Genomic DNA, 17,245 nt, shown 5'->3' on the forward strand with positions numbered 1-17,245 from the left:
CTTTTGTCGTGCAGCTCTCTCGATTCAGCAACTGCGGTGAAAGGTGGCTCACTGTCTGCCCAGTTTCCTCAGAGGAGTGACGGGAAGGAGCTGAAGATCCTGGTGCAGCCAGAGACCCAGCACCGAGCCCGGTACCTGACGGAGGGCAGCAGAGGTTCAGTTAAAGATCGCACACAGCAAGGATTCCCCACTGTCAAGGTTTGACCCCAAACATCCTCAGCTAACTGTTAAACCAGAAAGGATTTAAAAAATGCTTGAACTATTATCTTGAATCACTACTAATGACCATCCTGATGGTAATTCTGTATTTCGACCATTTGTTTCTGTTAATAATGATGGTTATTGTTTACAGTTTATCAAAGTTTTATTTCTCAGGAAAATAAAATGTTAGATAAGATTACAAAAGGTAATTGCTAAAAAAGCTGACAGACAATAGATCACAGTTTTTATTGAGTCTATATAGTACAAGTTTCATTTCAATATTAAAATGCTGAAATGCTTTTCAGTGATATTGTAATTGGTAATGCACTTGTAATGTTGATAAAAAATATTCTAAAAGTTAGGTCAGTATGCATAAAGAATAGATTGATATGAAAACCAATCAAAAACTTTCAAAGTCTTGCAGCTCCAACTTTCTTTTTCAATAGAAAAAATGATGTCAGTTAGATGTCAATGCTTTGATATCTAAGAAGATCCCAGGTTAGGAACCACAGGAAAAAATTAAAATGTTGCCTTCAAATTTAAAAAAACTGTGAAATATTTTCTTTAGTGTGTTTTTAAAGATTTACATTTATCTTTGGGTTCTCTAAGCGACTCCAATGCCAAAATAATCGAGTTGGTAAAATGTGGATGGCATCATTTAAAAAATGGCTTAAAGAATAAAGTCTTCAGACTTTTCTTATTCGGTTTACGTTTTCTTTTACGTATTTAAATCTAAATCAAACGTCATGGAATATGCAGGAACCTTCTGAAGCTTGGTGTTTCCATTCATTTATTTTCTCTTCTTTTTTTATTTTTTAATGCTCTGTCCACAGTTGGAAGGCATTAGCGAACCAGTGGTTCTTCAGGTGTTTGTTGCCAACGATGCGGGCAGAGTGAAGCCTCACGGTTTTTATCAGGCGTGTCGGGTAACGGGACGCAACACCACTGCCTGTAAGGAGGTGGACATAGACGGCACAACGGTTATAGAGATCCCTCTGGAACCCAGCAATGACATGACGCTAGCGTAAGAAAAGATGGTTTTACTTCACATGGAGGCTCATAATGTTTATGCGAAGTACGCAGGGCTTATTTCTCCACCTCTTGTTGTGTCTGCAGTGTGGACTGTGTGGGGATTTTGAAGCTGCGTAACGCAGACGTGGAGGCACGAATCGGTGTGGCGGGATCCAAGAAGAAAAGTACACGAGCCAGGCTGGCCTTCAGGGTCAACATCCCCCAACCCGATGGCTCAGTGCTGACCTTGCAGGTCCCCTCATCACCCATCCTCTGCAGTGAGTTGCCAGGCTTTTTTTTTTTTTTGGCCAAAAAAATGTTTTTTTATTAATTTATGAATATCATCCTAAAATCTTATTTTTTGACTCCGTCTCCATTCAGCCCAGCCAGCTGGACTCCCAGAGATCCTGAAGAAGAGTCTCCACAGCGGCTCGGTGAAAGGAGGCGAAGAGGTTTTTATAATTGGAAAGAACTTCCTCAAAGGAACTAAAGTCATATTTCAGGAGAACATTGCAGGTACTAAGGACAGTTTATTGGTGTCTCCAGGTCTCGTTTTTCCATTTCTGAGCTTTTCTGTTTGCATTTTTAAATGAATGACGAAAAATGAAAAACAGTATTTCCTCTCATCTCCGTAGACGATAATTCCTGGCAAGCTGAGGCGAAGATTGATACGGACCTTTTTCATCAGGTACATGCAAGCTAATAATGCTAGATACAGTGCCTTGCAAAAGTGTTCATATCCTTGCATTGCAACCACAAACTTCAATGTGTTTGATGGAAATTTATGTGATAAACCAGCAAAAGGTATCATAAACTTGTGTATTCACCCCCTCTACGTTGGTAATCCTAAATGATCCTGTAAGAAATCTCCCACAAAAAATACATCAACAATTGTCCTAACTCATTACAATTATGTGCTACTTTGTGTTGGACTGTCACATGAAATCCCAACATTGAAGTTTGTGGTTGAACGTACCACAATCAGAAATATGCATGGAGCATGAAAACCCTGCAGGACACATTATGTTTAAATGTTTGCATCACTCGTGTCCGCCTGACTCTAATGTAACTGACCTTGTATTCCAGAACCATTTGGTGGTGACCGTTCCTCCGTTCCACAGCCAGTCCATCACCTCTCCTGTGTCTGTAGGGATTTTTGTGATGACCAATGCTGGTCGATCACATGAGGCCCAGGCTTTCACCTACACTCCAGAATCAGGTAGCACAACTACAAAGCCATGCAGTTGCCTTTGACATGCTTATATAGTTCATCTTCTCATCTGTCTCTATTCTATCGAATTATTTTTGTAAGATGTGTGGCATGAATTCAACCTAAATCTGATCAAAACAATGTAAATGCCACTAAGCGAAAAAAGGAAAATAACGACCTGGGGCCATGTTGCTGTGTTTTCACTCCATTTTTGTTCATTGCTTGTATCTAATAATAGCCATGGGAGTAATTTAATTACGCCTTCAAATATGAATTGGCACCTAAACCCTCTGGATGTGCCAGAATTATGTCCATAGAACATTACAAAATCCATTTTGAACAGTTTTTAGGCAGATTTCTTTTACTATCAGGCTTTAACAAAGACATACTTTTTCTTCCACTAATTTTAAACGCAGCCATGAAAAATACCAGGACTGATCATTTGACAAGAATGAATAAATATTTTAGTATCAACAACAATAACATTCGACTCAGGCTGCAAGCCAAAAGCTAAATGAACATTGGCGCTGTGTGTGTCAAGTATTTAAAAATGGAAAGGAAAAACATGAATTAGTGATGCACAAATTACAAAGCACGAGTTTAATTAAGTCGGGAGATGAGGAGTGTCTTACATAAGAGCATAAAATAGTTGTGTTGGTTGAAAGACGTGGTTCTGTGGTTGTCTGAATTAATATTATTGATCGTTTTATCTCCAGTGGAGCTGGAGAAATGGGGGAAAAAATGTTCTTACAGAAGCAAAGTGCATAAAGATGCCATTTAGAGTCTATGCATTGATAACTTATCTGTACTGTCTGCACACAGTAGTAATTCAGTGAGTTTAAGAGTCTGTCATTCTTTAGCGTTTCATAGGTCAATGTTCTCCTGTGTAACAAGCGAAGGAAAACAGTCGGGTACAATAATTTGCAACGGGCAGAAGACTTGCCTTCAAGAAGTTTGCTTTTAAAAAAAACAAAAAGCAGTCTGATATACTGAGTAACGCAAAAGAAATGAGAGCTGCTCCAACTCTTCCTCAGAGCGCTTAGTGGAAAAACAGCTGTAGCAAGACCTGAGACGTTTACCCGAGATTAAATTAGATCATGTATATTTTATAAGTTAGATCGCTGAGGCTTATTCTCTTACCCTAGATTTAAACCTTCCTTCTGGGATAAATGATAATACAGCTTTTGGCTTGAGGTTATGTAACAGCTGTAGGGAAACAGAGAGAGAGAGAGAGCAGAGACTAAAAGGCAATGTTAAAGAGAAGCATATGTGAAGGTGAGAGGGGGAGGGTGAAGGTACAGTGAGCTGTTCTCACCTCCACCGGCGCTTTTCATATTGCTGCAGAGCAGAATCTGTTCAGATGCTTTACAACAAAAATAAAAGGACAAACTCTTGACTTGGTTCCACAAATCATTTTAAATTAGTTTACAATGAGCTAATAATGATACAAGTGATTAAACAGCATCTTATATGAACTGGTCATAAGATAGCCAGATGCTTTCTATGGTTGTCTATTGTCATGCATGTGTTGCTGTCTGATGGAGAAGTATGAAGGGGAAGCTAAACTATGTGCAGTATTTTACGATTAAAAATCTAAAAAGTGTGGTGTGCTTTCTTTTTTTTATCCCTTCACAGAACAGCTGTATTTATGTTGAGATTAACTTACACACACAATTCACTACAATTTTATTTAGAAGTATCTGACTGAAAAAATCAAGCCACACTTTTCTCCGAAGAGTTTTTGCGGTGCTAGTGGCTCGTATTTTTTCTACAGTAGGCAGACAGGAAGGAGGGTGAGGAGAGGGGGGAAGACATGCGGTAAAGGTCGTCGGGACCGGGAGTCGAACCTGCGACGTCCGCGTCAAGGACTAAGGCCTCCAAACGTGGGGCGTGCTAACCCCCTGCGCCACCACAGCACGCCCCAAGCCACACTTTTCAAATTTTTTTTTTTTAAATTACAGATAAACTTGATATATATATATATATATATATATATATATATATATATATATATATATTCCCACTTTTCAGTTATGCCTTTGTGTTGATCTGTCCCATAAAATCAACAATAAAATGAACTGAAATGTGTGATGGTGTCCGGAGATTGAAAACTTCCTCTAAGCTCTGTTTTTGCTCCTCGGCAGATAATTCAAGCGGCCAGACGGTCAAAACAGAAGGAACATCGCTGGTCAACACCTGCATCTTTGACGGTGAGATCAAATCCGTGTCCTCGGAGCAGAGCGACTGCTCTGGTCAGCCTTCCAAGCGGCAGGAAGACACACCCATGGAGGTCTCCAGCAACCCTCAACCCACAGATGTTTTCAAAGTAAAACATTTTTCTGTTTAAACATTTATCTTATCTCAATCAGGGTCACAGTTGGTGATAACTTTCCCTGCGCTCTCTCCACTTAGCCGTCCCCAGACCCTCTGATCTCAGTGCAGCAGACCCTGGAGCTCAACTCAAGCCCGCATCCAGGAGGGGAGGCTTTCGAGAGCCCGATGCCCCTGCAGCCTGAAGACGTTGAGCTCCCCCAGGCGCCCCCCGTCTTTCCCAGCCTGGAGTCTCTCAGCACCATCCAAAAGCAAGAGATCTCTTCCACCACATCCTTTCCCGTGTCGGGAGACACCACCATCCCCCCGGTGACGCCAGAAGTCCCCCAGCAGTTCCTCAGAGACCCTCAAGAAAGCCTTTCTCCGGAGAGCTCCGATAACGGCGGGACCATCGTGGTCGTAGCCATGCCTCAGATGGCGGCTCCTACTCAGCCGCCGCCGCAGCAGACGCAGGTCGCCCTGTTTCCCCAGGAAGGCGTGGCCCAGTTGGAGCGGGCGGTGAGGGAGCTGCAGGCTGGAGGCACCACCACCCTGGAGCAGGTGCTGGAGGTGGCGGTGGCGCAGCAGCAGCTCAACTCTGTGCTCTACAACCCGACGGCGTCGGCAGAGTCCTTACAGCAGCACGTCCAGGAGAACATGAACAGCCTGCGGTTGGGCAACTCTGATAGCTCCCTGTCGGCACGGCAACAGATACAAATGCAGCAACAGCAGCAGCAGCAACAGATACAAATGCAGCAGCAGCAACAGATACAAATGCAGCAGCAGCAGCAACAGATACAAATGCAGCAGCAGCAGCAGCAACAGATACAAATGCAGCAGCATCAGCAACAAATACAGCAGCAGTTCCAGCAACAGCAACAAATCCTTGAAAACCTGCAGCAACAGCAGCAGCAACAACAGCAGCAGCTGCAGCAGCAGGTCCTCAGCAACATGCAGATCCAGCAGCAGCTCATGCTGCAGCCTCAAGACCAACAGCAGCTGCAGCAGCAGCAGATGATGGAGAATATCCAGCAGCAGCAGCTGCAGCAGAATCAGCAACAGCAGGTCCTGAACAACATCCAGCTCCAGGATCAGCAGCAGCAAAACCAGATTCTGAGCAATCTGCAGCAGCAGCAGGAGCAGCAGGTCCTGGAAAAGCTGCAGCAGCAGCTGCAAGCCGAGCTGCTGCAGCCCCAGATTCACTCCTCCCCCCAGGCGCAGCAGCCCGTCTCCCTGCTGCAGCAGGCGGGAGAGCTGCTCACCATCCAGACCAGCTTCCCGACGCCACCGCCATCCCACACGTCTCCGCCACAGCAACTCTTCCAGTCGCCGCAGCCGCTGGCCGAGACCCAGAGCTCCCAGCAGCAGGTGCAGGCCGCCCTGCTCCAGAACACGCTGACCGTTCTCTCCGGCGGCGGCCTCGGGTCTGAGCAGCAGCCCACGGGGTCGACCATATTCCTGTCCACCAACCCTCAGCCGCAGCAGCCCCAGCAGCAGCCCCAGCTGGCCTTCATCTCTTCCATGGAGACGTCATCCAGCCAGCCCCAGCCCGTTTCCATGTTCCAGAACCAGCCTCCGACCCAGCTGTCCCAGCCAATGGAGCAGCAGCAATCCCCGCAGCAGAACCAGCAGCCGCCGCAGCAGCTCCCGCTGGGCCAGCAGGGCACCTTGTTCCAGAGCATCCCAAACCACTCGCAGGCCAACGCCGTCTCCCAGAACCAGATCTCTCAGCCCCAGCAGACTGGCCTGCTCCTCTGCACCTCGGATCTACTGTTCACCACCCCGGCTCAAGCCGCGCCCCCCATCCCAGGCATTAGCGTTGGAATTCCCCAACCGGACGCAGCCGAGCCCATGTCGTTCCAAGTTCAGAGCTCCTCTGGCAGCAACGCCGCACCTGCCGCAAACCAACAGCAGAGCCTGTTCCAGGAGCAGCAGCCCATGCAGGTGACCCCGAGCCCCAGCCAGGTTCCCAACAGTCAGCCGGTGAAGTTGTTCATCCCGCAGACGTCCCTGTCAGGGCTGCAGGGGACCATTGGTTCCCAGGACCTCAACACCGAGGCGGCAGCTCCGACTGCAACCATCTTTGTGGTGCAGGGTGGCGTTGGCGTGGTCGCCAGTCCGGGCCAGCAGCCGCCAGAGCAGCTGTTCCAGACCGCAGTGGGCGGCACCGTAGCACCACAGGGGCAGCCCAACCTATTTGTGTTTGGCATCCAGAATGGTGAGACAGTTTTAATCTTTTTTTTTTATCATCTTACCAGCAGACTTTGGTTATTTTAAAGCGGAGTAGTCGGCGTCTTACTGTGTGGTCCACATTTGTCGGCATCCATGGTGAAGATATGTAAAAAACTTTTAAATAGCTTCACCTTTAAATTTCAATAATATCTTACACTAAATATTTTACAATAATTAGTGTATTATTCAGTCATACGTTAAAAGCATTTAAATTTCTATTTTTCATCAAATAAATTGGGCTGCAATTACTGAAGAGAGCAAAAACACCTGGATTTTTTTTGTGACCATCCAGTAAAAAAATATTGAGAAATGCAACATAGCTTAAAACAATTGTTATATTATTAATTAAAATATGACTACATGTCAAAACTATTAATAGAAATCATAACTAACAATATTCGCAATACCTAGCGCTGTATTAAAGTATTGCATATTTCCTGTCATAATTTAGTCATTTTGGCTCTTCAAATGAACCCTAGCGTCTGATTGGTTAAGGACAGACCAGTCTGCAGGAGTGTTACCCTGCCCACTCACTCTGTGTGCAACACAGGAAATGTTTTTCTGCCATGAAAAATATGTCCAAAATATAAATGTAATCTTCATTAAACAAAATATAAAAGAACTTTTCGACAACAAACCATCAACTAATTTTTCCCCTCATAAATGAACAGAATCATTATTGCCTTGCATCTTAGCAGCAAAATGGATCTTCTTCACCCGAGTAGTGAAATGCTGAACATCCTTTGAGACAGAAACGTTCGACACACCCAGATGTTAGTGATGGGTAAATGAGGCGTCATGAAGCATTTCGACCCAAAGCAAAACTGTGCCGATGCTGTGTCACTGAATACTGACACCTGCTGGACATTAAAAATCCCTACAGGCAACATAGTTGACGGACTGATTTGCTGACCTAGTTTATACAATAAGACTTAAGTCATTGTATTTTATTGTATATTATATATTGTATTATGTCATATCTTCAGTTAAATTCAAAATATATTTGATATTCTTCGATACAGTCAATAAATAATGTGAACATGTACCAAGAGATGAAAATTTAAGTGAACGTGTTTAGAATGAGGATGCTTGTGGACTGGGGGGGTTTTACAAATTTTTATTCCAAAAAATTATTTTTTCCAACATTTTGAAATTTAGTCTGTTACGCTTTTTTGACACAACTTCTCCTGCTGTAGAAAAAAATAAACAATATATTTATATGAAATAATTTATAAAAAGCAACTGAGTAATTTGTAGAATGGCTGTATACATGTGTTTGTCCTAGGTGTATCTGGGACTTCATTCTGATGCCTGGCCCTGTAATGCATCAGCATTGAGGAGGTGGATTTATTTAAACAAGACAGTTCTGTCAAACATATGTAACACTGAACCTGCAGAACATAATATGAAAGTAAACTAAGAGTCAATTTCAGCTGAATTTGGATTCAGATAGATCGAGTAGAAACTGAAAAGAACCGAATGAAACAACAACGAAGTGACGACCAATACCTTGTTTTCTGATGTAAGATCAAAATGGTCCCAAACTACGAAACCTTTCGTTTGCCTTGAGGCTCCATGGTTGACGCTGTACCGTAAAAGATCAAGAATTCTTTTGGCAAATGCATCCCTTTGACAGATTCGCTTCCTTATAAATACAGTTTGGCGCGCCAGTGTCATTTCAAAACGGTTTCTGTATCAGTCATGTGACTTGCTGGAAGCAATACGCGCACCGACACGGGGTTTTGTCTAAGGGCTTGACACATGCGTCGACGCGTCGGTGTTGCCGGACCCTTCACCACCAGATGGTCAGAAGGACACATTACATCAAACACCTTGCATTACAAAATCACCGCTCTGTAAAACCAGAATTACCTGAACTTCATGAAGCTTTTAAGATTGTTGGAGTTTTAATGCCACAGTTATAACTGTGAAACCACTGTTTCTTTCTTAGTAAATGACCCTGTTCTCTCTTTCTCTCAGACTCATCCCAGCTGCTCAGTTCTTCTGGACCGAACCTGCCTGCTCAGACCCAAGCCCAGAACTCCAGTCACATGCAGCCTCTGCTGGATCAGCCCATGCCCCAGGCCGCGCCCGGCATGCACAGCAATCTGCAAAACACTCTTCAGGCACAAATGCAGACCAGCCTAGAAAATGCACTGCAGTCAAACACCCAAACTCCAATGCAGACCAGCCTGCAGACACAGATACAGAGCAGCTTACAGAATCAGATGCAGGCGACCATTTCTGCAACGTCTGGCATGGATAAAATCGAGGACATCTTGGAAAGTCTGCAGAAGCAATGAGACGGGTCGGGACACGTGTGGCTTAAAGTTACATTTCATCAAATTGGCAAGGTGGTGTGTTGGTTTTTGTGCCAATGCCATAAAACAAAACAAAAAAATATTAATGCTTAATAACAATATGCCCTTTTACTAAAAACCCAAATTATGAGGTTTGACAGGATTTTTAAAAGGTCATTATTAATTCATTATTCATTTTAGCTATTTTTCATTACTCTTGAATTGTTGAATCCTCCTTTGTAATTACCCATCCTGCAAGTTAATGAGGCCCAGAGTAACTGCTTGATTCATTAATGTTTAAAAAAACTGCAGTGTTTTTGTTCTGTGTTTAGATGATGTGAGCCTCAGAAATGATGCAACAAACCCGCCAGGTGTGGGAGGAGAAAAAACTGGGATGGGATAAAGAATGTCGGCCATTTGGAAACATCTTGTGGAATAGGGATGGAATGTCAGATAAAGGCTGAATCTCATTTTGTGAATGTGTGAACTCTGAGGTTTCATTTCACTTCAGGGTTTCAGACTATTAATCGGGAAACTTTAGGATTAAATGTAATGTTGCTAAAATGGCTCATGATTGAAGACATTTTTGGTTTTAGCTTTTTGGCTTTGAAGAATTCTCACAATTTTCCTCAAACCTTGGATTTGCACGTCTACAAATCCATGTAAGTTGAAATGCTCATCTCTTTGAGAATAAGGATGTGTTTTTTTTTTAATATTTGCTGGTATGCATTTGTTTTGCATTTGAAGTGTCTCTGATGAAGAGGACAGAAGCACAAAGCTATCGGTTGTTTTACTTGAACTCGGCATGGGAAGGGACGAGATTCTCACGGTACAACCTTGAATATCACATTTTTACAATATTTTTACAAAAATGAATCTTTAAAAAAATATTCAGACTGCTTCTAAATTAATACATCTTTTTACTATTAATTTATCTAGTATTAAGCAACAACATAGACTAGCCATCTTCTAAATTTTAGTAGCAGCAGAATATTATACGTACGTCGTCATTCTGAGCGCCGACAGTATAACGAGTTGATATTAGTTACTCGGACCATTCAGGCTCCAATTTAAAAAGAGCCTTAGCTTAATGACAGAGACGGGTGGTGCTTCTCTAGTTTCTACACTATGACTGGAAATCTCTCCAAGGAGCCTGAAATAGTTTATTTGTAAGAGAGAGGAATGAAATATTGGGGGCTTCTCTCAGTCAGTCCAGCTACTTAAAGCTCAATTAGCTAACCTGCTGCTAGCTGCTTACCAGACATGCTAGTCATACTTTGTCAACTGAAGTTTTAAAACAGAATTGCCATAATAAAGGTGATGGGTGGCTGAAAATATTTTTTTTTGTTAGTTTTTTTCCTTTTTGAATTTGTAGTTTTTAAAAATTTCGGTTTACCCTGATGCCTCTAACTGACCCATGCTTATGAAAAAAAAAAAGAAATAAAACTTCTCATTAAAATGTAGTGTGAAATTAATCGGGTGAGAGGGGAACATTACACAATCACAAATCAGGTTCAGCCTGTTGAATAATGTGATTTTTTGTGGGCGCCATGCAGTGTTTTCATGTTTCGGCCTCATCAGTAGGTTTGTGAAAGCTTTCTGGATGAATTTTTAAACATCATTCATGTATGTGTTGTGTTCAGTTTTTTGGTTTTTTTTTTTCCATTTCAATGTGTTGGTAGTTCTTACCAATTAATCATGGACAGAAAGCAGCTTTCCACTAGTGAAAACAAGAGTGTTGTGTGGTTTTATAAACATTTTATCTCAAGCACTTTATAACCTTTTTGTGTAACCCGCTCCTCCTGATTATCCGTCCGTCCACAGCTCTGTAAGGAACAAGCTGAATTTGTACACGAGAAAAAATAGAAAGCAGTTGTCTTTGTAACAATGAATAAGTTTTAATCAAATATTTTCACATTTTATCTTCTTTTTTTTTTCTTTTTTTTTTTAGCTATAGCATTTATAAAGAATGTCAACTTACTGTTCAAGTCTCGGTGGTCCAGTCAAAGCCTGTCCAGAAGCAGCCATTCCCACTAGAACGTTGTGATTTTTCACTGTTTGAGTGGTTCAGTGGGCCTTTTGTGTTTTACACACCGACTAGCCATCTAAGATATTCTTTCATCTTTTACTCTCAAATGAAGGATTTGCGTTCAGTTCTCCTTTTTGTACAGATTCACTGCAGATTGTTTTGCCGTTTGTCTTGTTTGCGTTGTGTTTTGTTTTGTTTTTTTGTCAGTGTTTGTAGAGCGTACAGAGTGGCACCGGATGAAGTTTTACGGCTCGTCTCTTTCATATTGAGCGAGGGCTCGCTGTTACTTAGAGGCCGAAGTTTCTGACGTTATCTATGGTGCTATGTACAGGAGCACCTCTGCTGTGATGTTAACTATTTCTAATAGCACTGGCTTTGTTTTTAACTGTGTCTGCAAAGTTGAGTCCACAGCGCTGGCTGTTTGTTGTGGGTTCGGACTGGAGCGCAGCCAGGCGTACCAAAGCTCCCGTTGTGATTCGTCGCCATCCCATCTCCGGCTTGTCCTCGCGGACGCCCTCATGATGTTTACTCATTTCTACAGATGAATGCAGCTCTCCCGTGGAAAGCAATTCAGCAGATTTACAAAACACAAAAAAAAAGGTACTTTCCACCTATCTGATACAGTACATGACTCGGGGTTCCTACGCAGTCTGGAAAAGATTTAAATCTGATTTCTGTATTTTCCAGATCTGCATGAAAAATTTTGATATTTTTGGACTTCATTCCTTGTCCCATTGCACATGTGTTCTGATTCCTTGTGTCCTTCTTTCATGTTTTTTATCTGGCATTCTTCCCGTCTCAAATCCTTGCTTCTTAGTTAAAATTCTTCCTTCCTTCTCTCCTTGCTCTTCTTTCACCTTCCTTCTTTTTCTTTAATTCTGTCTTTCTAGCTAGAATCCTTGGTGGCTTCCTTCCTTATGTCCTCTGCCACCTTGTTCCTCTGCCCTTCCTTCATTACTTACTTCCTTGCTCAAAACGTTCCTTCTGTTCTTCCTCCATCGTTCCACCGTTTTTTGTTTTATTTACCGGTTTTAAATCCAAACGCATAGCAAACATTTGTGTTTAAAAATGAGCCTGGAAAAGTCTGACATTTTTTTACACAAACATTTTGTGGGAACCCTGATAATTCATTTTTTTCCATGCAGATGACACTGCTTTGCTTTCCATCTTCAAAAGTAGCCAATTTGGCATCATCAAAAAGCCAATTTTTGATAAATATTCAGATGTTCTTATAGCATTGGTCATAAATGCATTTTGTTTACATTGTCATAGTCATATTCTTGTCCTGCAGCTGTTAGTGATCCATTTTAAAGTAACTTATCTTTTTTAAAATTTTGTATCCATGTATCAGAGTGTAGAGTATTTTTGTAAAAACAAAGCTTTTTTGGTTTATGCTCATGGCACAGGAGATATCATTGAGATTGTGCTTTTGTTGAGATGAAGCGCAGGTTTACTGTGAACTGTTTGAAGTTAAGAAATATAATCAAGTGGACGTCGTTGTTGATTTTACCCGAACTGTGCAAACCTAATGACGTGTGGGCAAGTTGTCCTTTTCATTTCTTTTCTTTCTTTTTTTTTTCCCCCCCCTTTTTTTTTAACTTAGTTTTCACGTCATGCATCTCAAATGGCACTTTGACTCATCCATTTTACTGTAGATCAGGTTAGAGCGCAGCCACGTCGTCTCCAAGCATTCCGCTCCTCTCGGTTAGGGGAGATTTTAAAAAGAGCACACGATGTTGTGGAAGAACCGTGGAAAGGTTAATGCCTCTTAAAGCCATACCAACACAGAAAGCCAACCTGTGACTTCGCTTTCATGAATGTAAATTTTACCTCATGGTGTGGACACCTGGCTTGGTCTACATCTGACATCGGACCAATTACCATTTTAGAGATTTTTTTTTTTTTTGCTTTGTTTTGTTTTCTTCCGAGGCAAAGGGAATATAAGTGGGTGTGGCACCAGCTGTCATTCATGTTTCCATTCATTTGTTTTCTGTCTGATGGTGATTTGGTTTCATGTCCAGCCCTTCACATTGTCTAGTGAGCCGGTATATTTAGGCCTGAAAAAAAAAAGAGAGAGAACCTTGTTAAATATTGATTCAACTGTGGCGAAGAGAGCACACACACATCTTTGCGTTATGTCAGGGGGCGGAGGGAGGTTCGTCCCTTCAGTCATGTCGGTGAATATCCATGTATATTTAAATGTGAAATATACTGCAGGGGTATCTTGAATTTCAATTGTGATGCTTTCAACAGAACTTTGTGTGCCTTGACAACTTAACCCTTGCTCTGCTGTGTTTACTGGCGTCCCTTTTGTGTCCCTGCTCCTTGTCCTTTTTATCCTCTCTGACCCGTAATCATTTCAGCAGTCATAAACATAGTTCAAACTGATATATTTTCTTGTAATTTAGTCGAGATGTGTGATTTTTATCAAAATATTGCGCAGTTTCATATTTCTGTAGTTTTCTGTTAGTTTTTTTTTTTTTTTTTTCCACGCCTCATGAGATTTGTAAGTGTGAGGTAAAAGGGACAAGACGGTGGCGATTGTTTTTGTAGAAAACTTCCTGGTGTTGGTGTACTTGTCAACATTTGTTGATGTGAAACGCTCGATCAAAAGGGGCAGCCATGATAAGTTAACTGTTTGCCAATAGTGTGAGCTGTACCTTGTGCATAATCAGTTTGCTCACTTTTCCTAGTTTGCTTTCGACTTCACATCCTTCGACGGTTCTGTTGTATCGGTTTTGTGTAGCTTGAGCTTTAGTATCTTAGCCTTAAGACCCTGCAGTAAGGATAAAGGTCAACCCCAGCGTGTTATACATTTGAACTATTATTAACATGTACTTTGCCTTTGTCTGGACATTTGTATACTCTTCTGTTTATATCTGTAATCCTGCTGCTACATTAAATGAATTAATAAAAATTTAAACATCTAAGTTTGAATTTGTAGCTATTAGCCACACTTTTCTGTCAAGTCAAACTCATGTATGACATAGTTCACCACCTAGAAGGTGAGGTACTATAGTCAGTTTTGTTGTGAATTATTTCATCTGAAACAAATCCCCCCCCCAAAACAAGCTCTTCTGATAAGATTACTTTTAAGACATGATGGATCATAATAATATGGGGTGTGTTTCTCATATCATGGTCCATTATGCAATTTGAATACATCAAGATACTTAAAGAGGTCATGTTGCCTTATCCCGAAGAAGAAATCCCAAACAACCTAAAACACACCAGTAAGAGAACAGCAACAAGATATTAAAATTACAGCACAACCCAATCCTCTGATTAGAGAATAGAAAACTTGTGTTTGGGTGATGACATCACATTTCTGATGCAAAACCAAGAAATGCTGAGGAACTGTAGCCTAGTTATCCTGGGCTAAAATACCAGTTCACAACACGGATATAAAATTGATCACCAAATGTTGGTTCAGTATTTTGGTGTTGATGCGATACATGTTGATCACCTGGATTCTTGTGCCTCTCATGATGTCATCAACCCACTTACACGGTGGTTTGTTTCTCCAAAAAGCTTTTAAAAACGTACAAATTCTCAGTTTAAATGCATATGTAAGCAGGGTTTGTTAATGAAACAAAATACAGCACTGGAAACCTTTTTTTTTATTATTAGGAAGCATTGAGATGTTTACTAGTGGAAACAAAAGTGCATAATTTTTTTAAAACATCTGGTGTTTAAAAATTGAGAATCATATTGTACTCTGGCTGCAGGAGTTTAGAAGAGTATCAAATGCAATCATAGCTTACTCAGTCTTTTATGCAGAATCTTTTTGAAAAAGGCTAAAGGATCCACAAGATCAAAACCAACATCAAATTGAGGTTTTTTCTTTAGCGCGAGAACAGCAACCAATGTTGCCAACATAGCCGTCAGTCCAAATATGTGATACTGGCTTCCTGAAGCAGGGTCTCTAAAGTAAAATGAGTGCAGCGGTCCAGTCATCCCAGCAACACCATGGGTAATGCAGTGGTCCTTCTCTCTGGTGAAGAAGTCCAGCGGGACAGCGAACACGGCACTAACCTCTGACGGGTTTGGGGTTGGAGTAAATGTTTCCTTTATAAAACCAACAACAGGGCTCACCAACAAGCCTCTCTGTTGAAGAAGATGAAGAAATCAGAGAAAATGATGGATCTAGTGCTCTGACACAAAGTGTATTAGGTACAAGTACTCCTCTACCTTGCTGAAGACTGGAAACAATGTGCAGACCACCTCGACCTGATCAGGCGGTAAACCTATCTCCTCCTGTGCCTCTCTTAGGGCTGTGTCAACGTCATCCCGGTCACTGGGGTCTCGCTTTCCACCAGGAAAACACACCTCACCAGCACCGGTCCTCAGCTACACAGATGAAAGAAGGTCTCGCATAAAGCTCAAACTGAAAGGCAGCATTTGTCCTCCACAGACACGTCGTCACAGGTTACCTCCTTCGAGCGTAGAGTCAGCAAGGTGTGCAGCTGTCCACCTCTCACAAACAGGGGGATCAACACTGACGCTTTAGGCAGGACCGGAAGATAGGAGAACTTATCTCCGATGTCAAACCGCTTTAAAGTGGCTACTGTCTCCTCTTTTAGATTCATAGTGGTACCATACATTAAAGCTTTTCGACCTGCGACGAAATATCTTAATTTCTGTAAAACAACAAACATAGCTTTTTTTATGGCTTTAAATAGTTTCCATTTAAATCAAAGGAGTGAAGCTAGCAAAGATTTACCTCACAAGCTACTGGGGTCTACAGTAGTTGACAGCTGCTACGACCGAATTGAATTGTATTACATTTGAATATATGCTGTTAAAGTAAATACCTTATTTCCAATTAGGAAAATATTAAAAACTAACACTTTGAATAAACATACTACGCGAATTGACGATTCACACTAGTTCCGGAAGTCTGTTCACCTTCGTGGTACGCGTAGCTAACGCCGATTGGTGCTTTCTCCGAAAGACCCGCCTCATTTTTTTCCAAACAACAAACCACCTGACCTGACAGAGGAATGACAACCAATGATATTAGAGCACGATCTTGATTTGTCGACGCTGCCCGGTAGAAACGATACGTCAACGCGGTCGCCATACTGTGAGTGGCAAGAGTTCCTAAAAATGTATACAAGACTGGTGGAAGACTGATTTTTAGATATACAATTAAATGTTTACACATAATTAATTTTAATTATTTATTTTTGGTATCCAGTTGTATATGCTCAGCTGTAATATAATAGTCATGTTATAGTAGTACCTATTGTGACCACTTACACAAATTAACCATATCTACAATGCACTCAAGCTGACATTAATTTACCTGTACATAAAAGATAACTTAAATTCATGCATTTTTGTTATCCTAGTTAAACTGTAATTAATTAAGCTGTACTGTTTGTCAGAAAAATATTGAATGGATGTCTTTCTGGTGTGGCAGCATTATATTATTTATTCTTCATATGAAGTAGTGGTATGTATTATAGGCATTATTAAGAGTAGTAATAGATGTAGTAATACTAGTAGTACTTCAATTTATAACAAAATATGTTGAATAAGCAGCTGAGGAAACAGTGAACTAGGAATAAATATATTTAGGAAGGTGGTTTAAAGAATATTTTTGGGATTGCAAGATGTTGCGTTATCCTGTTGAGTGTGACTATCAGAAGTACTTTTTTTGTATCGGGTCATAATAAAACACAAAAATGCCACATAAACAATTAAATGTAATAAAATATATGCTTTCCCAAAGCCGGTCTAAACAGATGAGTCTTCAGGTATTTCAAGAAGTCCATTAAGTCCACCAAAAGACTGTCGCATTCACTTTTAGGTTTGACTTTAGAAACAAAATGGGCACTTGGTCATAAAAGATTGGATATGAGCAGCAGCAACACTTAGATTAGCTTTTGCATTTAAATTATGTTAAACTGGTAGAAGAGAACTCACCGCCAACTATTCAAGACAAGG

The 17,245-nt window shown here is 41.3% G+C and overlaps 2 protein-coding genes across 5 annotated transcripts in view; one reads left to right on the top strand and one right to left on the bottom strand.

Moving 5' to 3' along the window:
- LOC102229789 (nuclear factor of activated T-cells 5-like) overlaps positions 1-14,220 on the top strand; it is a 28,024-nt gene extending 13,804 nt beyond the window's left edge. For all 3 annotated transcript variants that reach the window (XM_023349714.1, XM_023349717.1, XM_023349718.1), the window contains 9 exons: positions 15-198; positions 1,035-1,225; positions 1,318-1,490; positions 1,594-1,728; positions 1,848-1,900; positions 2,299-2,431; positions 4,567-4,748; positions 4,835-6,950; positions 8,945-14,220. In XM_023349714.1, coding sequence (XP_023205482.1) covers positions 15-198; positions 1,035-1,225; positions 1,318-1,490; positions 1,594-1,728; positions 1,848-1,900; positions 2,299-2,431; positions 4,567-4,748; positions 4,835-6,950; positions 8,945-9,267 — 3,490 coding nt within the window. In that variant the 3' untranslated portion in view covers positions 9,268-14,220. The remainder of the gene's footprint in view (positions 1-14; positions 199-1,034; positions 1,226-1,317; positions 1,491-1,593; positions 1,729-1,847; positions 1,901-2,298; positions 2,432-4,566; positions 4,749-4,834; positions 6,951-8,944) is intronic.
- Positions 14,221-14,895: 675 nt separating this feature from the next.
- On the bottom strand, positions 14,896-16,209 carry nudt7 (nudix hydrolase 7). 2 transcript variants are annotated; one of them, XM_005810509.2, is made up of 4 exons: positions 16,017-16,209; positions 15,727-15,933; positions 15,485-15,643; positions 14,896-15,400 (listed from the first exon to the last, which is right to left on the bottom strand). In XM_005810509.2, the coding sequence occupies exons 2-4, from the start codon at positions 15,895-15,897 to the stop codon at positions 15,047-15,049; spliced, it is 684 nt and encodes a 227-aa protein (XP_005810566.1). In that variant the 5' UTR covers positions 15,898-15,933; positions 16,017-16,209; the 3' UTR covers positions 14,896-15,046. The 2 variants fall into 2 exon arrangements, with proteins under 2 accessions (XP_005810566.1, XP_014328583.1); XM_014473097.2 differs by having other exon boundaries at positions 15,727-16,209.
- Between the last annotated feature and the right edge of the window lie 1,036 nt (positions 16,210-17,245).

The sequence above is a fragment of the Xiphophorus maculatus genome, chromosome 2 (genome assembly GCF_002775205.1).
Source record: "Xiphophorus maculatus strain JP 163 A chromosome 2, X_maculatus-5.0-male, whole genome shotgun sequence".
Lineage (NCBI taxonomy): Eukaryota > Metazoa > Chordata > Actinopteri > Cyprinodontiformes > Poeciliidae > Xiphophorus > Xiphophorus maculatus.

Excerpts from the sequence above, each read along its gene's own strand:
- nudt7 (XM_014473097.2), bottom strand. The coding sequence starts at position 15,951 with ATGTTTGTTGTTTTACAGAAATTAAGATATTTCGTCGCAGGTCGAAAA. Across the intron at positions 15,644-15,726 it reads TGACTCTACGCTCGAAGGAG|CTGAGGACCGGTGCTGGTGA; the intron begins GTAACCTGTGAC and ends TCATCTGTGTAG. Across the intron at positions 15,401-15,484 it reads TGTTTCCAGTCTTCAGCAAG|AGAGGCTTGTTGGTGAGCCC; the intron begins GTAGAGGAGTAC and ends CTTCTTCAACAG.